General features: G+C 46.2%; 1 protein-coding gene across 5 annotated transcripts in view; it reads right to left on the bottom strand.

Annotated features, from left to right (window-relative positions):
- The window catches only part of LOC141164827 (putative N-acetyltransferase 8B), a 213201-nt gene that overhangs the window by 128659 nt on the left and 56751 nt on the right, over positions 1 to 27791 (bottom strand). The window contains exon 1 of one of the 5 annotated variants that reach the window (XM_073650434.1): positions 10314 to 10407. The exons of 1 other annotated variant lie outside the window; for it this stretch is intronic. Coding sequence is in view for 1 of the 4 variants with exons in the window: in XM_073650423.1 (XP_073506524.1) it covers positions 10137 to 10287 (151 nt within the window). In the remaining 3 variants the exon portion in view is untranslated. 3 more of the 5 variants (XM_073650423.1, XM_073650454.1, XM_073650445.1) reach the window with 3 other exon arrangements.

The following is a 27791-nucleotide window of genomic DNA, read 5'->3' as shown; positions in this document are numbered from 1 at the left end:
TATATAACAGATTGTTACTTTGTGGCACAGGATCCCCGGTATTATATATAACAGATTGTTACTTTGTGACACAGGATCCCTGGTATTATATAACACATTGTTACTTTGTGGCACAGGATCCCTGGTATTATATATAACAGATTGTTACTTTGTGACACAGGATCCCCGGTATTATATATAACAGATTGTTACTTTGTGGCACAGGATCCCTCGTATTATATATAACAGATTGTTACTTTGTGACACAGGATCCCGGTATTATATATATCAGATTGTTACTTTGTGACACAGGATCCCTCGTATTATATATAACAGATTGTTACTTTGTGGCACAGGATCCCCGGTATTATATATAACAGATTGTTACTTTGTGACTCAGGATCCCCGGTATTATATATATCAGATTGTTACTTTGTGACACAGGATCCCTCGTATTATATATAACAGATTGTTACTTTGTGACACGGGATCCCTCTTATTATATATAACACATTGTTACTTTGTGACACAGGATCCCTCGTATTATATATAACACATTGTTACTTTGTGACACAGGATCCCCGGTATTATATAACAGATTGTTACTTTGTTACACAGGATCCCGGTATTATATATAACACATTGTTACTTTGTGACACAGGATCCCCGGTATTATATATATCAGATTGTTACTTTGTGACACAGGATCCCTCGTATTATATATAACAGATTGTTACTTTGTGGCCCATGATCCCCGGTATTATATATAACTGATTGTTACTTTGTGACACAGGATCCCCGGTATTATATATAACAGATTGTTACTTTGTGACACAGGATCCCTGGTATTATATATAACAGATTGTTACTTTGTGGCACAGGATCCCCGGTATTATATATAACAGATTGTTACTTTGTGGCACAGGATCCCTCGTATTATATATAACAGATTGTTACTTTATGGCACAGGATCCCCGGTATTATATATAACAGATTGTTACTTTGTAGCACAGGATCCCTGGTATTATATAACACATTGTTACTTTGTGGCACAGGATCCCTGGTATTACATATAACAGATTGTTACTTTGTTGCACAGGATCCCTGGTATTATATATAACAGATTGTTACTTTGTGACACAGGATCCCTGGTATTATATAACACATTGTTACTTTGTGTCACAGGATCCCTGGTATTACATATAATAGATTGTTACTTTGTGGCACAGGATCCCTGGTATTATATAACACATTGTTACTTTGTGGCACAGGATCCCCGGTATTATATATAACAGATTGTTACTTTGTGACACAGGATCCCTGGTATTATATAACACATTGTTACTTTGTGGCACAGGATCCCTGGTATTATATATAACAGATTGTTACTTTGTGACACAGGATCCCTGGTATTATATATAACAGATTGTTACTTTGTGACACAGGATCCCTGGTATTATATATAACAGATTGTTACTTTGTGGCACAGGATCCCTGGTATTATATATAACAGATTGTTACTTTGTGGCACAGGATCCCTCGTATTATATATAACAGATTGTTACTTTGTGGCACAGGATCCCCGGTATTATATATAACAGATTGTTACTTTGTGGCACAGGATCCCTCGTATTATATATAACAGATTGTTACTTTATGGCACAGGATCCCTGGTATTATATATAACAGATTGTTACTTTGTGGCACAGGATCTCCGGTATTATATATAACAGATTGTTACTTTGTGGCACAGGATCCCTCGTATTTTATATAACAGATTGTTACTTTGTGATACAGGATCCCCGGTATTATATATAACAGATTGTTACTTTGTAGCACAGGATCCCTGGTATTATATAACACATTGTTACTTTGTGGCACAGGATCCCTGGTATTACATATAACAGATTGTTACTTTGTGGCACAGGATCCCTGGTATTATATATAACAGATTGTTACTTTGTGACACAGGATCCCTGGTATTATATAACACATTGTTACTTTGTGGCACAGGATCCCTGGTATTACATATAACAGATTGTTACTTTGTGGCACAGGATCCCTGATATTATATAACACATTGTTACTTTGTGGCACAGGATCCCCGGTATTATATATAACAGATTGTTACTTTGTGACACAGGATCCCTGGTATTATATAACACATTGGTACTTTGTGGCACAGGATCCCTGGTATTATATATAACAGATTGTTACTTTGTGACACAGGATCCCTGGTATTATATAACACATTGTTACTTTGTGGCACAGGATCCCTGGTTTTATATATAACAGATTGTTACTTTGTGACACAGGATCCCTGGTATTATATAACACATTGTTACTTTGTGACACAGGATCCCTGGTATTATATAACACATTGTTACTTTGTGGCACAGGATCCCTGGTATTACATATAACAGATTGTTACTTTGTGGCACAGGATCCCTGGTATTATATAACACATTGTTACTTTGTGGCACAGGATCCCCGGTATTATATATAACAGATTGTTACTTTGTGACACAGGATCCCTGGTATTATATAACACATTGTTACTTTGAGGCACAGGATCCCTGGTATTATATATAACAGATTGTTACTTTGTGACACAGGATCCCTGGTATTATATATAACAGATTGTTACTTTGTGACACAGGATCCCTGGTATTATATATAACAGATTGTTACTTTGTGGCACAGGATCCCTGGTATTATATATAACAGATTGTTACTTTGTGGCACAGGATCCCTCGTATTATATATAACAGATTGTTACTTTGTGGCACAGGATCCCCGGTATTATATATAACAGATTGTTACTTTGTGGCACAGGATCCCTCGTATTATATATAACAGATTGTTACTTTATGGCACAGGATCCCTGGTATTATATATAACAGATTGTTACTTTGTGGCACAGGATCTCCGGTATTATATATAACAGATTGTTACTTTGTGGCACAGGATCCCTCGTATTTTATATAACAGATTGTTACTTTGTGATACAGGATCCCCGGTATTATATATAACAGATTGTTACTTTGTAGCACAGGATCCCTGGTATTATATAACACATTGTTACTTTGTGGCACAGGATCCCTGGTATTACATATAACAGATTGTTACTTTGTGGCACAGGATCCCTGGTATTATATAACACATTGTTACTTTGTGGCACAGGATCCCCGGTATTATATATAACAGATTGTTACTTTGTGACACAGGATCCCTGGTATTATATAACACATTGTTACTTTGTGGCACAGGATCCCTGGTATTATATATAACAGATTGTTACTTTGTGACACAGGATCCCTGGTATTATATAACAGATTGTTACTTTGTGGCACAGGATCCCTGGTATTATATATAACAGATTGTTACTTTGTGACACAGGATCCCCGGTATTATATATAACAGATTGTTACTTTGTGACACAGGATCCCCGGTATTATATATAACAGATTGTTACTTTGTGGCACAGGATCCCCGGTATTATATATAACAGATTGTTACTTTGTGGCACAGGATCCCCGGTATTATATATAACATATTGTTACTTTGTGACACAGGATCCCCGGTATTATATATAACAGATTGTTATTTTGTGACACAGGATCCCCGGTATTATATATAACAGATTGTTACTTTGTGACACAGGATCCCTCGTATTATATATAACAGATTGTTACTTTGTGACACAGGATCCCTGGTATTATATAACACATTGTTACTTTGTGGCACAGGATCCCTGGTATTATATATAACAGATTGTTACTTTGTGACACAGGATCCCTGGTATTATATAACACATTGTTACTTTGTGGCACAGGATCCCTGGTATTATATATAACAGATTGTTACTTTGTGACACAGGATCCCCGGTATTATATATAACAGATTGTTACTTTGTGGCACAGGATCCCTCGTATTATATATAACAGATTGTTACTTTATGGCACAGGATCCCTGGTATTATATATAACAGATTGTTACTTTGTGGCACAGGATCCCTCGTATTATATATAACAGATTGTTACTTTGTGGCACAGGATCCCCGGTATTATATATATCAGATTGTTACTTTGTGGCACAGGATCCCCGGTATTATATATAACAGATTGTTATTTTGTGGCACAGGATCCCCGGTATTATATATAACAGATTGTTACTTTGTGGCACAGGATCCCTCGTATTATATATAACAGATTGTTACTTTGTGGCACAGGATCCCCGGTATTATATATAACAGATTGTTACTTTGTGACACAGGAACCCCGGTATTATATATAACAGATTGTTACTTTGTGGCACAGGATCCCTGGTATTATATATAACAGATTTTTACTTTGTGGCACAGGATCCCCGGTATTATATATAACAGATTGTTACTTTGTGGCACAGGATCCCCGGTATTATATATAAAAGATTGTTACTTTGTGACACAGGATCCCCGGTATTATATATAACAGTTTGTTACTTTGTGACACAGGATCCCTCGTATTATATATAACAGATTGTTACTTTGTGACACAGGATCCCCGGTATTATATATATCAGATTGTTACTTTGTGACACAGGATCCCTCGTATTATATATAACAGATTGTTACTTTGTGACACAGGATCCCCGGTATTATATAACAGATGTTACTTTGTGACACAGGATCCCCGGTATTATATATATCAGATTGTTACTTTGTGACACAGGATCCCTGGTATTATATATAACAGATTGTTACTTTGTGGCACAGGATCCCCGGTATTATATAACAGATTGTTACTTTGTGGCACAGGATCCCCGGTATTATATATAACAGATTGTTACTTTGTGACACAGGATCCCTCGTATTATATATAACAGATTGTTACTTTGTGGCACAGGCTCCCCGGTATTATATATAACAGATTGTTACTTTGTGGCACAGGATCCCCGGTATTATATATAACAGATTGTTACTTTGTGGCACAGGATCCCTCGTATTATATATAACAGATTGTTACTTTGTGGCACAGGATCCCCGGTATTATATATAACAGATTGTTACTTTGTGGCACATGATCCCCGGTATTATATATAACAGATTGTTACTTTGTGGCACAGGATCCCTGGTATTATATATAACAGATTGTTACTTTGTGACACAGGATCCCCGGTATTATATATAACAGATTGTTACTTTGTGACACAGGATCCCCGGTATTATATATAACAGATTGTTACTTTGTGGCACAGGATCCCCGGTATTATATATAACAGATTGTTACTTTGTGGCACAGGATCCCCGGTATTATATATAACATATTGTTACTTTGTGACACAGGATCCCCGGTATTATATATAACAGATTGTTATTTTGTGACACAGGATCCCCGGTATTATATATAACAGATTGTTACTTTGTGACACAGGATCCCTCGTATTATATATAACAGATTGTTACTTTGTGACACAGGATCCCTGGTATTATATAACACATTGTTACTTTGTGGCACAGGATCCCTGGTATTATATATAACAGATTGTTACTTTGTGACACAGGATCCCTGGTATTATATAACACATTGTTACTTTGTGGCACAGGATCCCTGGTATTATATATAACAGATTGTTACTTTGTGACACAGGATCCCCGGTATTATATATAACAGATTGTTACTTTGTGGCACAGGATCCCTCGTCTTATATATAACAGATTGTTACTTTATGGCACAGGATCCCTGGTATTATATATAACAGATTGTTACTTTGTGGCACAGGATCCCTCGTATTATATATAACAGATTGTTACTTTGTGGCACAGGATCCCCGGTATTATATATATCAGATTGTTACTTTGTGGCACAGGATCCCCGGTATTATATATAACAGATTGTTATTTTGTGGCACAGGATCCCCGGTATTATATATAACAGATTGTTACTTTGTGGCACAGGATCCCTCGTATTATATATAACAGATTGTTACTTTGTGGCACAGGATCCCCGGTATTATATATAACAGATTGTTACTTTGTGACACAGGAACCCCGGTATTATATATAACAGATTGTTACTTTGTGGCACAGGATCCCCGGTATTATATATAAAAGATTGTTACTTTGTGACACAGGATCCCTCGTATTATATATAACAGATTGTTACTTTGTGACACAGGATCCCCGGTATTATATATATCAGATTGTTACTTTGTGACACAGGATCCCTCGTATTATATATAACAGATTGTTACTTTGTGACACAGGATCCCCGGTATTATATAACAGATTGTTACTTTGTGACACAGGATCCCCGGTATTATATATATCAGATTGTTACTTTGTGACACAGGATCCCTGGTATTATATATAACAGATTGTTACTTTGTGGCACAGGATCCCCGGTATTATATATAACAGATTGTTACTTTGTGGCACAGGATCCCTCGTATTATATATAACAGATTGTTACTTTGTGGCACAGGATCCCCGGTATTATATATAACAGATTGTTACTTTGTGGCACATGATCCCCGGTATTATATATAACAGATTGTTACTTTGTGGCACAGGATCCCTGGTATTATATATAACAGATTGTTACTTTGTGGCACAGGATCCCCGGTATTATATATAACAGATTGTTACTTTGTGGCACAGGATCCCTCGTATTATATATAACAGATTGTTACTTTGTGACACAGGATCCCCGGTATTATATATAAAAGATTGTTACTTTGTGGCACAGGATCCCCGGTATTATATATAACAGATTGTTACTTTGTGGCACAGGATCCCCGGTATTATATATAACATATTGTTACTTTGTGACACAGGATCCCCGGTATTATATATAACAGATTGTTACTTTGTGACACAGGATCCCCGGTATTATATATAACAGATTGTTACTTTGTGACACAGGATCCCTCGTATTATATATAACAGATTGTTACTTTGTGACACAGGATCCCTCGTATTATATATAACAGATTGTTACTTTGTGACACAGGATCCCTGGTATTATATATAACACATTGTTACTTTGTGGCACAGGATCCCCGGTATTATATATAACAGATTGTTACTTTGTGGCACAGGATCCCTGGTATTATATATAACAGATTGTTACTTTGTGGCACAGGATCCCTGGTATTATATATAACAGATTGTTACTTTGTGACACAGGATCCCTCGTATTATATATAACAGATTGTTACTTTGTGACACAGGATCCCTCGTATTTTATATAACAGATTATTACTTTGTGACACAGGATCCCCGGTATTATATATAACAGATTGTTACTTTGTGGCACAGGATCCCTCATATTATATATAACAGATTGTTACTTTGTGACACAGGATCCCCGGTATTATATATAACAGATTGTTACTTTGTGGCACAGGATCCCTCGTATTATATATAACAGATTGTTACTTTGTGACACAGGATCCCCGGTATTATATATAACAGATTGTTACTTTGTGGCACAGGATCCCCGGTATTATATATAACAGATTGTTACTTTGTGGCACAGGATCCCTCGTATTATATATAACAGATTGTTATTTTGTGACACAGGATCCCGGTATTATATATATCAGATTGTTACTTTGTGGCACAGGATCCCTGGTATTATATATAACAGATTGTTACTTTGTGGCACAGGATCCCCGGTATTATATATAACAGATTGTTACTTTGTGGCACAGGATCCCTCGTATTATATATAACAGATTGTTATTTTGTGACACAGGATCCCCGGTATTATATATAACAGATTGTTACTTTGTGACACAGGATCCCGGTATTATATATAACAGATTGTTACTTTGTGGCACAGGATCCCTCGTATTATATATAACAGATTGTTACTTTGTGGCACAGGATCCCCGGTATTATATATAACAGATTGTTACTTTGTGGCACAGGATCCCTCGTATTATATATAACAGATTGTTACTTTGTGATTTATTATCACTGCTGTTTTCTGTCGGCCGATACATTTCACCCAAACTTCAGTCCAGATCACAAAGTCACACAAGGAAAGTGAGAAATCCACGGGAGAAAGGAGGATCCGCAGGTCATCGGCATATACAGAATATAGAAATGTGACAAACCTGGGACTTGTGGTGCTTCAGCTCGCGCCTCGATGCTGCAGTTTGGGGACAGGGCAATATCCTGCTCTTACAGCCTCCGGTAATCATTAATGCAGACTGTAACCAGTGACCGGCAGCTTCCCGTCCTTTCTACCCAGGTCTATTAATGTATTAACTGTGTCCTAATAATTCCAGGAACTATGGTGACTCAGCAGAGAGGAGCGTGCACGGACCTGGGACCCCACAGAACATTGTATGGACCATCATAGTCATTGCTGGTTGATGGGGGTTCAGGAAGGCAGTAATATACCACACAGTTACACAGGTCAGCAATGGCCACACCGGAGCCCGCATGACGCCATGTATGTTACGCCACATGAGGTGGGAGCGAGTAATGATGTCTGACCCATTCATTAAATGGAGATACACACCAGCTCCAGACATGCCATCCGTGGGTTGTAGTATCTTAGGGACCACCAGCTCGGGGGATGGCTATGCCGTGTCCTTAGTTATTATGCACTGTAGTTGTTGGTGCCGTGGCTGGGTCATAGGTCAGAGGGAGCAGAAGCTCCAGGTGTCCTCCAGCCCCTGATATCATCCGGAGGGCAAAATAGGAAGAGTTTTCTGCCATTAGAGGTTAGGCATGCAAACAAGAAGATAGAGGAAGACGCTGCAGGGAAAGCTGGCATAACAGCTAGAAAGTGGGGGAGAGTAACACTCGCTGTACTGCACCCAGTGGGAGGTGAGGAAGAGGAGAGCCGCACCAGAGACGCCTGGAGATGGATTGATACACAATAACCAGTACGGTTAGGCAGCAAGTGCACCAGCTATTGCCGAGCATTGCCGCCACATAGAGAGGACAGACGGGGGCACTGGCTAGTGATGACGTGGAAGCTGTGACAGCGATGAAGACGATGGTACTATAAGCATCACTAACAGTGGGATCCAGTGATGCAGATAACCATAGTCTACCTCTGTTCTGGCCGCCTCTTGTCAGACTATAAGGCCCGTAAACCCCATTGCGCTTGTCACCTCCATGATGCTGAAGGTTTCCTTGGGATTCTGGCATCTTTCCGCCATCTCTGATGGAGAACAAATTACCAACAAAGACCAGTTCATCCTAATAAATGTGAAGGGGATCTTGTGTCTCTTCCGTGCGGAGGGATCCAGCCCATATACAAAGGCAGAACAATGCAAGCCCTGTACAGACGGTGCATGCAGCCAAGCAGCTCAAGAAGGTGGCGCCCCCTAATGGAGGGCGGCTGGTGGGGGCGACTGAGCGCCATGATGCCCACATTGGACAGCACGTATTGTAAGTACTGCTGATTAATAATAATAAACATTTTATTTATACAACATATTCCGCAGCACTTTACAATTAAGCGGGGACATGTACAGACAATAAAAAGGATACAATGTAACACAGTTCACATGAGGAGCGAGGGGCAGCGGCGTCTGACAGAGGCTTTCTGGGGGTAAAACATCAGCGGTGGTCGGGAGAAGGACGGACAATAGATAAATCTGCGGAACACGTTCATTTCCGGAATCCTCCTGCTACTGATGGCAGCCTGCACAGGTATAAGTCGGATCGTCTGGGGTAGTGCATTCCAAAAAACTGGCGCAGCGCGAGAGAAGCGGATTGAATAAATAGGTTCCTGAGCTTCCTCTCTACAGATATTTGTATCCAAGATTATGTTTATTCCTTAAAGGGAACCTGTCCATCGCTCGTGCCCTCCAGCGCCCAGCACTTGTGTATAGGGACGACAAGAGGCCCCAAAACACGTCCATTCCTGTGCAGGCTGCCATTAGTAGCAGGCGGATTCCAGAAATGAACGGGCTCTGCAGATTTATCTATTGTCCGTCCTTCTCCCGACCACCGCTGATGTTTTACCCCCAGAAAGCCTCTGTCAGACGCCGCGGCCCCTCCAGACTCCCGCAGGACCGTTACCATGGTCAGAAAGCCATCATTATTATATTATTATCACTATTAGTAGTAAATATTACGGCTCTGACTTATTATCATTACGCACCGTTTATTATTATTATTACGCCACATTCGGATCTTTAACCCTTACTTGCACAGAGGAGGGTAACATATGTTCCTGTGGTCCCTGAGACATGAGCGGGCAGAGCGTCTGACTGGTTGGGGTAGGTGCCCGCCCAGTCCCAGCTGTGAGAGAGATCTGGAGAAAGAGGCTGCTGGATCTCAACTACAAGTCCCAGCATTCCCACACAGTCAGAGCCCCTGTTACCTGAGGTCGGAGCCTTCTGAGCTGTAACCAGAGATCAGTGCTGGGATTGGTGATCGGGGCGTCCCCAGGTGACCTCAGCTCCGGGAACAGACCCAAACCTGCTGATGTCACCACTATTAACCCCTGCAGGGGAGCAGGCGCCAATAATATCCTGTCCTAATATCACAGCTGGCAGAGGAGACCTTCACCTCCAGAGCTGCACTCACTATTCTGCTGTTACATCATGTCTTATCCTCCAGTCACCTCCAGAGCTGCACTCACTATTCTGCTGTTACATCATGTCTTATCCTCCAGTCACCTCCAGAGCTGCACTCACTATTCTGCTGTTACATCGTGTCTTATCCTCCAGTCACCTCCAGAGCTGCACTCACTATTCTGCTGTTACATCATATCTTATCCTCCAGTCACCTTCAGAGCAGCAGTCACTATTCTGCTGTTACATCGTGTCTGATCCTCCAGTCACCTCCAGAGCTGCGGTCACTATTCTGCTGTTACATCGTGTCTGATCCTCCAGTCACCTCCAGAGCTGCAGTCACTATTCTGCTGTTACATCGTGTCTGATCCTCCAGTCACCTCCAGAGCTGCGGTCACTATTCTGCTGTTACATCATGTCTTATCCTCCAGTCACCTCCAGAGCAGCAGTCACTATTCTGCTGTTACATTGTTTTATCCTCCAGTCACCTCCAAACCTGCAGTCAATATTCTGCTGTTATATCATGTCTTATCCTCCAGTCACCTCCAGAGCTGCAGTCACTATTCTGCTGTTACATCGTGTCTGATCCTCCAGTCACCTCCAGAGCTGCGGTCACTATTCTGCTGTTACATCGTGTCTGATCCTCCAGTCACCTCCAGAGCTGCAGTCACTATTCTGCTGTTACATCGTGTCTTATCCTCCAGTCACCTCCAGAGCTGCACTCACTATTCTGCTGTTACAATGTGTCCGATCCACCAGTCACCTCCAGAGCTACACTCACTATTCTGCTGTTACATCGTGTCTTATCCTCCAGTCGCCTCCAGAGCTGCAGTGACTATTCTGCTGTTGCATCGTGTCTTATCCTCCAGTCACCTCCAGAGCTGCAGTCACTATTCTGCTGTTACATCGTGTCTTATCCTCCAGTCACCTCCAGAGCTGCAGTCACTATTCTGCTGTTACATCGTGTCTTATCCTCCAGTCACCTCCAGAGCTGCACTCACTATTCTGCTGTTACAATGTGTCCGATCCTCCAGTCACCTCCAGAGCTGCACTCACTATTCTGCTGTTACATCGTGTCTTATCCTCCAGTCTCCTCCAGAGCTGCAGTGACTATTCTGCTGTTGCATCGTGTCTTATCCTCCAGTCACCTCCAGAGCTGCAGTCACTATTCTGCTATTACATTGTGTCTGATCCTCCAGTCACCTCCAGAGCTGCAGTCACTATTCTGCAGTTACATCATGTCTTATTCTCCAGTCACCCCCAGAGCTGCACTCACTATTCTGCTGTTACATCGTGTCTTATCCTCCAGTCGCCTCCAGAGCTGCAGTCACTATTCTGCTGTTACATCGTGTCTTATCCTCCAGTCACCTCCACAGCTGCAGTCACTATTATGCTATTACATTGTGTCTGATCCTCCAGTCACCTCCAGAGCTGCAGTCACTATTCTGCAGTTACATCGTGTCTTATCCTCCAGTCACCTCCAGAGCTGCAGTCACTATTCTGCTGTTACATCGTGTCTTATCTTCCAGTCACCTCCAGAGCTGCACTCACTATTCTGCTGTTACATCACGTCTTATTCTCCAGTCACCTTCAGAGCTGCAGTCACTATTCTGCTGCTACATCATGTCTTATCCTCCAGTCACTTCCAGAGCTGCAGTCACTATTCTGCTGCTACATCATGTCTTATCCTCCAGTCACTTCCAGAGCTGCACTCACCATTCTGCTGTTACATCATGTCTTATCCTCCAGTCACCTCCAGAGCTGCAGTCGCTATTCTGCTGTTACATCATGTCTTTTCCTCCAGTCACCTCCAGAGCTGCAGTCACTATTCTGCTGTTACATCTTGTCTAATCCTCCAGTCACCTCCAGAGCTGCAGTCACTATTCTGCTGTTACATCATGTCTTATCCTCCAGTCACCTCCAGAGCTGCAGTCACTATTCTGCTGTTACATCATGTCTGATCCTTCAGTCACCTCCAGAGCTGCAGTCACTATTCTGCTGTTACATCTTGTCTAATCCTCCAGTCACCTCCAGAGCTTCAGTCACTATTCTGCTGTTACATCATGTCTTATCCTCCAGTCACCTCCAGAGCTGCAGTCACTATTCTGCTGTTACATCTTGTCTAATCCTCCAGTCACCTCCAGAGCTGTAGTCACTATTCTGCTGTTACATCTTGTCTAATCCTCCAGTCACCTCCAGAGCTGCAGTCACTATTCTGCTGTTACATCGTGTCCCATCCTCCAGTCACCTCCAGAGCTGCAGTCACTATTCTGCTGTTACATCGTGTCCCATCCTCCAGTCACCTCCAGAGCTGCAGTCACTATTCTGCTGTTACATCGTGTCTTATCCTCCAGTCACCTCCAGAGCTGCGGTCACTATTCGGCTGTTACATCATGTCTGATCCTCCAGTCACCTCCAGAGCTGCAGTCACTATTCTGCAGTTACATCATGTCTTATTCTCCAGTCACCCCCAGAGCTGCACTCACTATTCTGCTGTTACATCGTGTCTTATCCTCCAGTCGCCTCCAGAGCTGCAGTCACTATTCTGCTGTTACATCGTGTCTTATCCTCCAGTCACCTCCACAGCTGCAGTCACTATTATGCTATTACATTGTGTCTGATCCTCCAGTCACCTCCAGAGCTGCAGTCACTATTCTGCTGTTGCATCGTGTCTTATCCTCCAGTCACCTCCAGAGCTGCACTCACTATTCTGCTGTTACATCGTGTCTTATCCTCCAGTCACCCCCAGTGCTGCGATCACTATTCTGCTGTTGCATCGTGTCTTATCCTCCAGTCACCTCCAGAGCTGCGGTCACTATTCGGCTGTTACATCATGTCTGATCCTCCAGTCACCTCCAGTGCTGCGGTCACTATTCTGCTGTGACATCGTGTCTTATGCTCCAGTCGCCTCCAGAGCTGCAGTCACTATTCTGCTGTTACATCGTGTCTTATCCTCCAGTCGCCTCCAGAGCTTCAGTCACTATTCTGCTGTTACAATGTGTCCATTCCTCCAGTCACCTCAAGAGCTGCAGTCACTATTCTGCTGTTACATCGTGTCTTATCCTCCAGTCGCCTCCAGAGCTGCGGTCACTATTCTGCTGTGACATTGTGTCTTATCCTCCTGTCACCTCCAGAGCTGCGGTCACTATTCTGCTGTTACATCATGTCTGATCCTCCAGTCACCTCCAGTGCTGCGGTGACTTTTCTGCTGTTACATCGTGTCTTATCCTCCAGTCGCCTCCAGAGCTGCAGTCACTATTCTGCTGTTACATCATGTCTTATCCTCCAGTCACCTCCAGAGCTGCAGTCACTATTCTGCTGTTACATCGTGTCTTATCCTCCAGTCACCTCCAGAGCTTCAGTCACTATTCTGCTGTTACAATGTGTCCCATCCTCCAGTCACCTCCAGAGCTGCACTCACTATTCTGCTGTTACATCAGGTCTTATCCTCTAGTCACCTCCAGAGCTGCAGCCACTATTCTGCTGTTACATCAGGTCTTATCCTCTAGTCTCTTCCAGAGCTGCAGTCACTATTCTGCTGTTGCATCAGTTCTTATCCTCTAGTCACCTCCGGAGCTGCAGCCACTATTCTGCTGTTACATCATGTCTGATCCTCCAGTCACCTCCAGAACTGCACTCACTATTCTGCTGTTACATCATGTCCTATCCTCCAGTCACCTCCAGAGCTGCAGTCACTATTCTGCTGTTACATCGTGTCTTATCCTCCAGTCACCTCCAGAGCTGCAGTCACTTTTCTGCTGTTACATCATGTCCTATCCTCCAGTCACCTCCAGAGCTGCAGTCACTATTCTGCTGTTACATCGTGTCTTATCCTCCAGTCACCTCCAGAGCTGCACTCACTATTCTGCTGTTACATCGTGTCTTATCCTCCAGTCGCCTCCAGAGCTGCAGTCACTATTCTGCTGTTACATCGTGTCTTATCCTACAGTCACCTCCAGAGCTGCAGTCACTATTCTGCTGTTACATCGTGTCTTATCGTCCAGTCACCTCCAGAGCTGCAGTCACTATTCTGCTGTTACATTGTGTCTTATCCTCCAGTCACCTCCAGAGCTGCATTCACTATTCTGCTGTTACATCGTGTCTTATCCTCCAGTCACCTGCAGAGCTGCAGTCACTATTCTACTGTTACATCGTGTGATCCTCCAGTCACCTGCAGAGCTGCATTCACTATTCTGCTGTTACATCGTGTCTTATCCTCCAGTCACCTCCAGAGCTGCAGTCACTATTCTGCTGTTACATTGTGTCTTATCCTCCAGTCACCTCCAGAGCTGCATTCACTATTCTGCTGTTACATTGTGTCTTATCTTCCAGTCACCTGCAGAGCTGCATTCACTGTTCTGCTGTTACATCGTGTGATCCTCCAGTCACCTGCAGAGCTGCATTCACTATTCTGCTGTTACATCGTGTCTTATCCTCCAGTCACCTGCAGAGCTGCACTCACTATTCTGCTGTTACATCATGTCTTATCCTCCAGTCACCTCCAGAGCTGCAGTCACTATTCTCCTGTTACATCACATCTTATCCTCCAGTCACCTCCAGAGCTGCACTCACTATTCTGCTGTTACATTGTGTCTTATCCTCCATTCCCCTCCAAAGCTGCACTCACTATTCTGCTGTTACATCATGTCTTATCCTCCAGTCACCTCCAGAGCTGCAGTCACTATTCTCCTGTTACATCACATCTTATCCTCCAGTCACCTCCAGAGCTGCACTCACTATTCTGCTGTTACATTGTGTCTTATCCTCCATTCCCCTCCAAAGCTGCACTCACTATTCTGCTGTTACATCATGTCTTATCCTCCAGTCACCTCCAGAGCTGCAGTCACTTTTCTGCTGTTACATCATGTCCTATCCTCCAGTCACCTCCAGAGCTGCAGTCACTATTCTGCTGTTACATCGTGTCTTATCCTCCAGTCACCTCCAGAGCTGCACTCACTATTCTGCTGTTACATCGTGTCTTATCCTCCAGTCGCCTCCAGAGCTGCAGTCACTATTCTGCTGTTACATCGTGTCTTATCCTACAGTCACCTCCAGAGCTGCAGTCTTTATTCTGCTGTTACATCGTGTCTTATCCTCCAGTCACCTCCAGAGCTGCAGTCACTATTCTGCTGTTACATTGTGTCTTATCCTCCAGTCACCTCCAGAGCTGCAGTCTTTATTCTGCTGTTACATCGTGTCTTATCCTCCAGTCACCTCCAGAGCTGCAGTCACTATTCTGCTGTTACATTGTGTCTTATCCTCCAGTCACCTCCAGAGCTGCAGTCTTTATTCTGCTGTTACATCGTGTCTTATCCTCCAGTCGCCTCCAGAGCTGCACTCACTATTCTGCTGTTACATCGTGTCTTATCCTCCAGTCGCCTCCAGAGCTGCAGTCACTATTCTGCTGTTACATCGTGTCTTATCCTCCTGTCACCCCCAGTGCTGCGGTCACTATTCTGCTGTGACATCGTGTCTTATCCTCCTGTCACCTCCAGAGCTGCGGTCACTATTCGGCTGTTACATCATGTCTGATCCTCCAGTCACCTCCAGTGCTGCGGTCACTATTCTGCTGTTACATCGTGTCTTATCCTCCAGTCGCCTCCAGAGCTGCAGTCACTATTCTGCTGTTACATCGTGTCTTATCCTCCAGTCACCTCCAGAGCTGCAGTCACTATTCTGCTGTTACATCGTGTCTTATCCTCCAGTCACCTCCAGAGCTTCAGTCACTATTCTGCTGTTACAATGTGTCCCATCCTCCAGTCACCTCCAGAGCTGCACTCACTATTCTGCTGTTACATCAGGTCTTATCCTCCAGTCTCTTCCAGAGCTGCAGTCACTATTCTGCTGTTGCATCAGTTCTTATCCTCTAGTCACCTCCGGAGCTGCAGCCACTATTCTGCTGTTACATCATGTCTGATCCTCCAGTCACCTCCAGAACTGCACTCACTATTCTGCTGTTACATCATGTCTTATCCTCCAGTCACCTCCAGAGCTGCAGTCACTTTTCTGCTGTTACATCATGTCCTATCCTCCAGTCACCTCCAGAGCTGCAGTCACTATTCTGCTGTTACATCGTGTCTTATCCTCCAGTCACCTCCAGAGCTGCACTCACTATTCTGCTGTTACATCGTGTCTTATCCTCCAGTCGCCTCCAGAGCTGCAGTCACTATTCTGCTGTTACATCGTGTCTTATCCTACAGTCACCTCCAGAGCTGCAGTCACTATTCTGCTGTTACATCGTGTCTTATCGTCCAGTCACCTCCAGAGCTGCAGTCACTATTCTGCTGTTACATTGTGTCTTATCCTCCAGTCACCTCCAGAGCTGCAGTCTTTATTCTGCTGTTACATCGTGTCTTATCCTCCAGTCACCTCCAGAGCTGCAGTCACTATTCTGCTGTTACATTGTGTCATCCTCCAGTCACCTGCAGAACTGCATTCACTATTCTGCTGTTACATCGTGTCTTATCCTCCAGTCACCTGCAGAGCTGCATTCACTATTCTGCTGTTACATTGTGTCTTATCTTCCAGTCACCTGCAGAGCTGCATTCACTGTTCTGCTGTTACATCGTGTGATCCTCCAGTCACCTGCAGAGCTGCATTCACTATTCTGCTGTTACATCGTGTCTTATCCTCCAGTCACCTGCAGAGCTGCACTCACTATTCTGCTGTTACATCATGTATTATCCTCCAGAGCTGCGGTCACTATTCCGCTGTTACATCTTTGTCTTATCCTCCAGTCACCTCCAGAGCTGCAGTCTCTATTCTGCTGTTACATCTTGTCTTATCCCCCAGTCACCTCCAGAGCTGCAGTCACTATTCTCCTGTTACATCATGTCTTATCCTCCAGTCACCTCCAGAGCTGCACTCACTATTCTGCTGTTACATCGTGTCTTATCCTCCAGTCACCTCCAGAGCTGCACTCACTATTCTGCTGTTACATCGTGTCTTATCCTCCAGTCACCTCCAGAGCTTCAGTCACTATTCTGCTGTTACAATGTGTCCCATCCTCCAGTCACCTCCAGAGCTGCACTCACTATTCTGCTGTTACATCAGGTCTTATCCTCTAGTCACCTCCAGAGCTGCAGCCACTATTCTGCTGTTACATCAGGTCTTATCCTCTAGTCTCTTCCAGAGCTGCAGTCACTATTCTGCTGTTGCATCAGTTCTTATCCTCTAGTCACCTCCGGAGCTGCAGCCACTATTCTGCTGTTACATCATGTCTGATCCTCCAGTCACCTCCAGAACTGCACTCACTATTCTGCTGTTACATCATGTCTTATCCTCCAGTCACCTCCAGAGCTGCAGTCACTTTTCTGCTGTTACATCATGTCCTATCCTCCAGTCACCTCCAGAGCTGCAGTCACTATTCTGCTGTTACATCGTGTCTTATCCTCCAGTCACCTCCAGAGCTGCACTCACTATTCTGCTGTTACATCGTGTCTTATCCTCCAGTCGCCTCCAGAGCTGCAGTCACTATTCTGCTGTTACATCGTGTCTTATCCTACAGTCACCTCCAGAGCTGCAGTCACTATTCTGCTGTTACATCGTGTCTTATCGTCCAGTCACCTCCAGAGCTGCAGTCACTATTCTGCTGTTACATTGTGTCTTATCCTCCAGTCACCTCCAGAGCTGCAGTCTTTATTCTGCTGTTACATCGTGTCTTATCCTCCAGTCACCTCCAGAGCTGCAGTCACTATTCTGCTGTTACATTGTGTCATCCTCCAGTCACCTGCAGAACTGCATTCACTATTCTGCTGTTACATCGTGTCTTATCCTCCAGTCACCTGCAGAGCTGCATTCACTATTCTGCTGTTACATTGTGTCTTATCTTCCAGTCACCTGCAGAGCTGCATTCACTGTTCTGCTGTTACATCGTGTGATCCTCCAGTCACCTGCAGAGCTGCATTCACTATTCTGCTGTTACATCGTGTCTTATCCTCCAGTCACCTGCAGAGCTGCACTCACTATTCTGCTGTTACATCATGTCTTATCCTCCAGTCACCTCCAGAGCTGCAGTCACTATTCTCCTGTTACATCATATCTTATCCTCCAGTCACCTCCAGAGCTGCACTCACTATTCTGCTGTTACATTGTGTCTTATCCTCCATTCCCCTCCAAAGCTGCACTCACTATTCTGCTGTTACATCATGTCTTATCCTCCAGTCACCTCCAGAGCTGCAGTCACTTTTCTGCTGTTACATCATGTCCTATCCTCCAGTCACCTCCAGAGCTGCAGTCACTATTCTGCTGTTACATCGTGTCTTATCCTCCAGTCACCTCCAGAGCTGCACTCACTATTCTGCTGTTACATCGTGTCTTATCCTCCAGTCGCCTCCAGAGCTGCAGTCACTATTCTGCTGTTACATCGTGTCTTATCCTACAGTCACCTCCAGAGCTACAGTCACTATTCTGCTGTTACATCGTGTCTTATCGTCCAGTCACCTCCAGAGCTGCAGTCACTATTCTGCTGTTACATTGTGTCTTATCCTCCAGTCACCTCCAGAGCTGCAGTCTTTATTCTGCTGTTACATAGTGTCTTATCCTCCAGTCACCTCCAGAGCTGCAGTCACTATTCTGCTGTTACATTGTGTCTTATCCTCCAGTCACCTCCAGAGCTGCATTCTTTATTCTGCTGTTACATCGTGTCTTATCCTCCAGTCGCCTCCAGAGCTGCAGTCACTATTCTGCTGTTACATCGTGTCTTATCCTCCTGTCACCCCCAGTGCTGCGGTCACTATTCTGCTGTGACATCGTGTCTTATCCTCCTGTCACCTCCAGAGCTGCGGTCACTATTCGGCTGTTACATCATGTCTGATCCTCCAGTCACCTCCAGTGCTGCGGTCACTATTCTGCTGTTACATCGTGTCTTATCCTCCAGTCGCCTCCAGAGCTGCAGTCACTATTCTGCTGTTACATCATGTCCTATCCTCCAGTCACCTCCAGAGCTGCAGTCACTATTCTGCTGTTACATCGTGTCTTATCCTCCAGTCACCTCCAGAGCTGCACTCACTATTCTGCTGTTACATCGTGTCTTATCCTCCAGTCGCCTCCAGAGCTGCAGTCACTATTCTGCTGTTACATCGTGTCTTATCCTACAGTCACCTCCAGAGCTGCAGTCACTATTCTGCTGTTACATCGTGTCTTATCGTCCAGTCACCTCCAGAGCTGCAGTCACTATTCTGCTGTTACATTGTGTCTTATCCTCCAGTCACCTCCAGAGCTGCAGTCTTTATTCTGCTGTTACATCGTGTCTTATCCTCCAGTCACCTCCAGAGCTGCAGTCACTATTCTGCTGTTACATTGTGTCATCCTCCAGTCACCTGCAGAGCTGCATTCACTATTCTGCTGTTACATTGTGTCTAATCTTCCAGTCACCTGCAGAGCTGCATTCACTGTTCTGCTGTTACATCGTGTGATCCTCCAGTCACCTGCAGAGCTGCATTCACTATTCTGCTGTTACATCGTGTCTTATCCTCCAGTCACCTGCAGAGCTGCACTCACTATTCTGCTGTTACATCATGTATTATCCTCCAGAGCTGCGGTCACTATTCCGCTGTTACATCTTTGTCTTATCCTCCAGTCACCTCCAGAGCTGCAGTCACTATTCTGCTGTTACATCTTGTCTTATCCCCCAGTCACCTCCAGAGCTGCAGTCACTATTCTCCTGTTACATCATGTCTTATCCTCCAGTCACCTCCAGAGCTGCACTCACTATTCTGCTGTTACATTGTGTCTTATCCTCCATTCCCCTCCAAAGCTGCACTCACTATTCTGCTGTTACATCATGTCTTATCCTCCAGTCACCTCCAGAGCTGCAGTCACTTTTCTGCTGTTACATCATGTCCTATCCTCCAGTCACCTCCAGAGCTGCGGTCACTATTCGGCTGTTACATCATGTCTGATCCTCCAGTCACCTCCAGTGCTGCGGTCACTATTCTGCTGTTACATCGTGTCTTATCCTCCAGTCGCCTCCAGAGCTGCAGTCACTATTCTGCTGTTACATCATATCTTATCCTCCAGTCACCTCCAGAGCTGCAGTCACTATTCTGCTGTTACATCGTGTCTTATCCTCCAGTCACCTCCAGAGCTTCAGTCACTATTCTGCTGTTACAATGTGTCCCATCCTCCAGTCACCTCCAGAGCTGCACTCACTATTCTGCTGTTACATCAGGTCTTATCCTCTAGTCACCTCCAGAGCTGCAGCCACTATTCTGCTGTTACATCAGGTCTTATCCTCTAGTCTCTTCCAGAGCTGCAGTCACTATTCTGCTGTTGCATCAGTTCTTATCCTCTAGTCACCTCCGGAGCTGCAGCCACTATTCTGCTGTTACATCATGTCTGATCCTCCAGTCACCTCCAGAGCTGCACTCACTATTCTGCTGTTACATCATGTCCTATCCTCCAGTCACCTCCAGAGCTGCAGTCACTATTCTGCTGTTACATCATGTCTTATCCTCCAGTCACCTCCAGAGCTGCAGTCACTTTTCTGCTGTTACATCATGTCCTATCCTCCAGTCACCTCCAGAGCTGCAGTCACTATTCTGCTGTTACATCGTGTCTTATCCTCCAGTCACCTCCAGAGCTGCACTCACTATTCTGCTGTTACATCGTGTCTTATCCTCCAGTCGCCTCCAGAGCTGCAGTCACTATTCTGCTGTTACATCGTGTCTTATCCTACAGTCACCTCCAGAGCTGCAGTCACTATTCTGTTGTTACATCGTGTCTTATCGTCCAGTCACCTCCAGAGCTGCAGTCACTATTCTGCTGTTACATTGTGTCTTATCCTCCAGTCACCTCCAGAGCTGCAGTCTTTATTCTGCTGTTACATCGTGTCTTATCCTCCAGTCACCTCCAGAGCTGCAGTCACTATTCTGCTGTTACATTGTGTCATCCTCCAGTCACCTGCAGAACTGCATTCACTATTCTGCTGTTACATCGTGTCTTATCCTCCAGTCACCTCCAGAGCTGCATTCACTATTCTGCTGTTACATTGTGTCTTATCTTCCAGTCACCTGCAGAGCTGCATTCACTGTTCTGCTGTTACATCGTGTGATCCTCCAGTCACCTGCAGAGCTGCATTCACTATTCTGCTGTTACATCGTGTCTTATCCTCCAGTCACCTGCAGAGCTGCACTCACTATTCTGCTGTTACATCATGTATTATCCTCCAGAGCTGCGGTCACTATTCCGCTGTTACATCTTTGTCTTATCCTCCAGTCACCTCCAGAGCTGCAGTCACTATTCTGCTGTTACATCTTGTCTTATCCCCCAGTCACCTCCAGAGCTGCAGTCACTATTCTCCTGTTACATCATGTCTTATCCTCCAGTCACCTCCAGAGCTGCACTCACTATTCTGCTGTTACATTGTGTCTTATCCTCCATTCCCCTCCAAAGCTGCACTCACTATTCTGCTGTTACATCATGTCTTATCCTCCAGTCACCTCCAGAGCTGCAGTCACTTTTCTGCTGTTACATCATGTCCTATCCTCCAGTCACCTCCAGAGCTGCAGTCACTATTCTGCTGTTACATCGTGTCTTATCCTCCAGTCACCTCCAGAGCTGCACTCACTATTCTGCTGTTACATCGTGTCTTATCCTCCAGTCGCCTCCAGAGCTGCAGTCACTATTCTGCTGTTACATCGTGTCTTATCCTACAGTCACCTCCAGAGCTGCAGTCACTATTCTGCTGTTACATCGTGTCTTATCGTCCAGTCACCTCCAGAGCTGCAGTCACTATTCTGCTGTTACATTGTGTCTTATCCTCCAGTCACCTCCAGAGCTGCAGTCTTTATTCTGCTGTTACATCGTGTCTTATCCTCCAGTCACCTCCAGAGCTGCAGTCACTATTCTGCTGTTACATTGTGTCATCCTCCAGTCACCTCCAGAGCTGCATTCACTATTCTGCTGTTATATCGTGTCTTATCCTCCAGTCACCTGCAGAGCTGCATTCACTATTCTGCTGTTACATTGTGTCTTATCTTCCAGTCACCTGCAGAGCTGCATTCACTGTTCTGCTGTTACATCGTGTGATCCTCCAGTCACCTGCAGAGCTGCATTCACTATTCTTCTGTTACATCGTGTCTTATCCTCCAGTCACCTGCAGAGCTGCACTCACTATTCTGCTGTTACGTCATGTATTATCCTCCAGAGCTGCGGTCACTATTCCGCTGTTACATCTTTGTCTTATCCTCCAGTCACCTCCAGAGCTGCAGTCACTATTCTGCTGTTACATCTTGTCTTATCCCCCAGTCACCTCCAGAGCTGCAGTCACTATTCTCCTGTTACATCATGTCTTATCCTCCAGTCACCTCCAGAGCTGCACTCACTATTCTGCTTTTTCATCAACTGTTATACTATGTAGCTGGAGCTTGATATGATCCATGAACCATTTCTCCTTCCCTCATGGAAACAGAATAACTTTAGATGGAAACATTCTGTTATTTCTCTGGTATCTCCCTTTTTATTTTATAACTGTTGTTCTTATTTGTCTGTCGCTTTATTTTTCTCATTTTCACCTTTTCTTCTGTATTTTTTATATTAAAGTTTAAAACTAATAAGTTTGGTTCTCGTGTGCTGTAAAGAATCCATGGCCTTTCACAGAGTGTGTGACATTCTCCTCCCAGGTCACCTTCCCATCATCACACACCACCAGTTTCTCCTCCCTGGTCACCTTCCCATCATCACTCACCTCCAGCTTCTCCTCCCAGGTCACCTTCCCATCATCACACACCTCCAGCTTCTCCTCCCAGGGCACCTTCCCATCATCACACACCTCCAGCTTCTCATCCCAGGTCACCTTCCCATTATCACACACCTCTAGCTTCTCCTCCCAGGTCACCTTCCCATCATCACACACCTCTAGCTTCTCCTCCCAGGTCACCTTCCCATCATCACACACCTCCAGCTTCTCCTCCCAGGTCACTTTCCCATTATCACACACCTCCAGCTTCTCCCAGGTCACCTTCCCATCATCACACATATCCAGCTTCTTCTCCCAGGTCACCTTCCCATCATCACACACCTCCAGCTTCTCCTCCCAGGTCACCTTCCCATCATCACACACCTCCAGCTTCTCCTCCCAGGTCACCTTCCCATGATCACACACCTCCAGTTTCTCCTCCCAGGTCACCTTCCCATGATCACACACCTCCAGCTTCTCCTCCCAGGTCACCTTCCCATCATCACACATCTCCAGCTTCCTTTCCCAGTTCACTTTCCCATCATCACACACCTCCAGCTTCTCCTCCCAGGTCACCTTCCCATCATCACACACCTCCAGCTTCTCCTCCCAGGTCACCTTCCCATCATCACACACCTCCAGCTTCTCCTCCCAGGTTACCTTACCATCATCACACATCTCCAGCTTCTCCTCCAAGGTCACCTTCCCATCATCACCAGCTTCTCCTCCCAGGTCACCTTTCCATCATCACACACCTCCAGCTTCTCCTCCCAGGTCACCTTATCATCACACACCTCCAGCTACTCCTCCCAGGTCACCTTCCCATTATCACACACCTCCAGCTTCTCCTCCCAGGTCACCTTGCCATCATCACACACCTCCAGCTTCTCCTCCCAGGTCACCTTCCCATCATCACACACACTTCCAGCTTCTCCTCCCAGGTCACCTTCCCATAATCACACACACTTCCAGCTTCTCCTCCCGGGTCACCTTCCCATCATCACACACCTCCAGCTTCTCCTCCGAGGTCACCTTCCCATTATCACACACCTCCAGCTTCTCCTCCCAGGTCACCTTCCCATCATCACACAACTCCAGCTTCTCCTCCCAGTCACCTTCCCATCATCACTCACCTCCAGCTTCTCCTCCCAGGTCACCTTCCCATCATCACACACAGCCAGCTTCTCCTCCCAGTTCACTTTCCCATCATCACACACCTCCAGCTTCTCCTCCCAGGTCACCTTCCCATCATCACACACCTCCAGCTTCTCCTCTGAGGTCACCTTCCCATCATCCCTCACCTCCAGCTTCTCCTCCCAGGTCACCTTCCCATTATCACACACCTCCAGCTTCTCCTCCCAGGCCACCTTCCCATCATCACACACCTCCAGCTTCTCCTCCCAGGTTACCTTCCCATTATCACACACCTCCAGCTTCTCCTCCCAGGTCACCTTCCCATCATCACACACCTCCAGCTTCTCCTCCCAGGTCACCTTCCCATCATCACACACCTCCAGCTTCTTCTCGCAGGTCACCTTCCCATCATCACACATCTCCAGCTTCTTCTCTCAGGTCACCTTCCCATCATCACACACCTCCAGCTTCTCCTCCCAGGTCACCTTCCCATCATCACACACCTCCAGCTTCTCCTCCCAGGTCACCTTCCCATCATCACACACCTCCAGCTTCTCCTCCCAGGTCACCTTCCCATCATCACACACCTCCAGCTTCTCCTCCCAGGTCACCTTCCCATCATCACCAGCTTCTCCTCACAGGTCACCTTCCCATCATCACACACCTCCAGCTTCTCCTTCCATGTCACCTTCCCATCATCAGACACCTCCAGCTTCTCCTCCCAGGTCACCTTCCCATCATCACACACCTCCAGCTTCTCCTCCCAGGTCACCTTCCCATCATCATACACTGCCAGCTTCACCTCCCAGGTCACCTTCCCATCATCACACATCTCCAGCTTCTCCTCCCAGGTCACCTTCCCATCATCATCAGCTTCTCCTCCCAGGTCATCTTTCCATCATCACACACCTCCAGCTTCTCCTTCCAGGTCACCTTGCCATCATCACACACCTCCAGCTCCTCCTCCCAGGTCACCTTCCCCTGATCACACACCTCAAGCTTCTCCTCCCAGGTCACCTTCCCATCATCACCAGCTTCTCCTCCCAGGTCACCTTCCCATCATCACACACCTCCAGCTTCTCCTCCCAGGTCACCTTCCTATCATCACACACCTCCAGCTTCTCCTCCCAGGTCACCTTCCCATCATCACACACCTCCAGCTTCTCCTCCCAGGTCACCTTCCCATCATCACACACACTTCCAGCTTCTCCTCCCATGTCACCTTCTCATCATCACACACCTCCAGCTTCTCCTCCCAGGTTACCTTCCCATTATCACACACCTCCAGCTTCTCCTCCCAGGTCACCTTCCCATCATCACACATCTCCAGCTTCTTCTCCCAGGTCACCTTCCCATCATCACACACCTCCAGCTTCTCCTCCCAGGTCACCTTCCCGTCATCACACACCTCCAGCTTCTCCTCCCAGGTCACCTTCCCATCATCACACACCTCCAGCTTCTCCTCCCAGGTCACCTTCCCATCATCATACACCCCCAGCTTCACCTCCCAGGTCACCTTCCCATCATCACACATCTCCAGCTTCTCCTCCCAGGTCACCTTCCCATCATCACCAGCTTCTCCTCCCAGGCCATCTTTCCATTATCACACACCTCCAGCTTCTCCTTCCAGGTCACCTTGCCATCATCACACACCTCCAGCTTCTCCTCCCAGGTCACCTTCCCATGATCACACACCTCCAGCTTCTCCTTCCAGGTCACCTTCCCATCATCACCAGCTTCTCCTCCCAGGTCACCTTCCCATCATCACACACCTCCAACTTCTCCTCCCAGGTCACCTTCCCATTATCACACACCTCCAGCTTCTCCTCCCAGGTCACCTTCCCATCATCACACACCTCCAGCTTCTCCTCCCAGCTCACCTTCCCATCATCACACGCACTTCCAGCTTCTCCTCCCAGGTCACCTTCCCATGATCACACACCTCCAGCTTTTCCTCCCAGCTCACCTTCCCACGATCACACACCTCCAGCTTCTCCTCCCAGGTCACCTTCCCATCATCACACACCTCCAGCTTCTCCTCCCAGGTCACCTTCCCATCATCTCACACACCTCCAGCTTCTCCTCCCAGGTCACCTTCCCATCATCACACACACTTCCAGCTTCTCCTCCCAGGTCACCTTCCCATGATCACACACCTCCAGCTTCTCCTCCGAGGTCACCTTTCCATCATCACACATCACCAGCTTCTCCTCCCAGGTCACCTTCCCATCATCACACACCTCCAGCTTCTCCTCCCAGGTCACCTTCCTATCATCACACACCTCCAGCTTCATCTCCCAGGTCACCTTCCCATCATCACACACCTCCAGCTTCTCCTCCCAGGTCACCTTCCCATCATCACACACCTCCAGCTTCTCCTCCCAGGTCACCTTCCCATCATCACACACCTCCAGCTTCATCTCCCAGGTCACTTTCCCATCATTATACACCTCCAGCTTCTCCTCCCAGGTCACTTTCCCATCATCACACACCTCCAGCTTCTCCTCCCAGGTCACTTTCCCATCATCACACACCTCCAGCTTCTCCTCCCAGGTCACTTTCCCATCATCACACACCTCCAGATTCTCCTGCCAGGTCACCTTCCCATGATCACACACCTCCAGCTTCTCCTCCCAGGTCACCTTCCCATGATCACACACCTCCAGCTTCTCCTCCCAGGTCACCTTCCCATCATCATACACCTCCAGCTTCTCCTCCCAGGTCACTTTTCCATCATCACACACCTCCAGCTTCTCCTCCCAGGTCACTTTCCCATCATCACACACCTCCAGCTTCTCCTCCCAGGTCACCTTCCATTCATCACACACCTCCAGCTGCTCCTCCCAGGTCACCTTCCCATTATCACACACCTCCAGCTTCTCCTCCCAGGTCACCTTCCCATAATCACACACCTCCAGCTTCTCCTCCCAGGTCACCTTCCCATCATCACACACCTCCAACTTCTCCTCCCAGGTCACTTTCCCATCATCACACACCTCCAGCTTCTCCTCCCAGGTCACCTTCCCGTCATCACACACCTCCAGCTTCTCCTCCCAGGTCACCTTCCCATCATCACACACCTCCAGCTTCTCCTCCCAGGTCACCTTCCCATCATCATACACCCCCAGCTTCACCTCCCAGGTCACCTTCCCATCATCACACATCTCCAGCTTCTCCTCCCAGGTCACCTTCCCATCATCACCAGCTTCTCCTCCCAGGTCACCTTCCCATCATCACACACCTCCAGCTTCTCCTCCCAGCTCACCTTCCCATCATCACACACACTTCCAGCTTCTCCTCCCAGGTCACCTTCCCATGATCACACACCTCCAGCTTTTCCTCCCAGCTCACCTTCCCACGATCACACACCTCCAGCTTCTCCTCCCAGGTCACCTTCCCATCATCACACACCTCCAGCTTCTCCTCCCAGGTCACCTTCCCATCATCTCACACACCTCCAGCTTCTCCTCCC

This window comes from Phyllobates terribilis, unplaced genomic scaffold, assembly GCF_046119375.1.
Source record: "Phyllobates terribilis strain yellow unplaced genomic scaffold, ASM4611937v1 Scaffold_1__5_contigs__length_1240528914, whole genome shotgun sequence".
NCBI classification, from domain to species: Eukaryota; Metazoa; Chordata; class Amphibia; order Anura; family Dendrobatidae; genus Phyllobates; species Phyllobates terribilis.
Note: the sequence above shows the minus strand (reverse complement) of the source record. Positions and strands in the feature narration are given on the sequence as shown.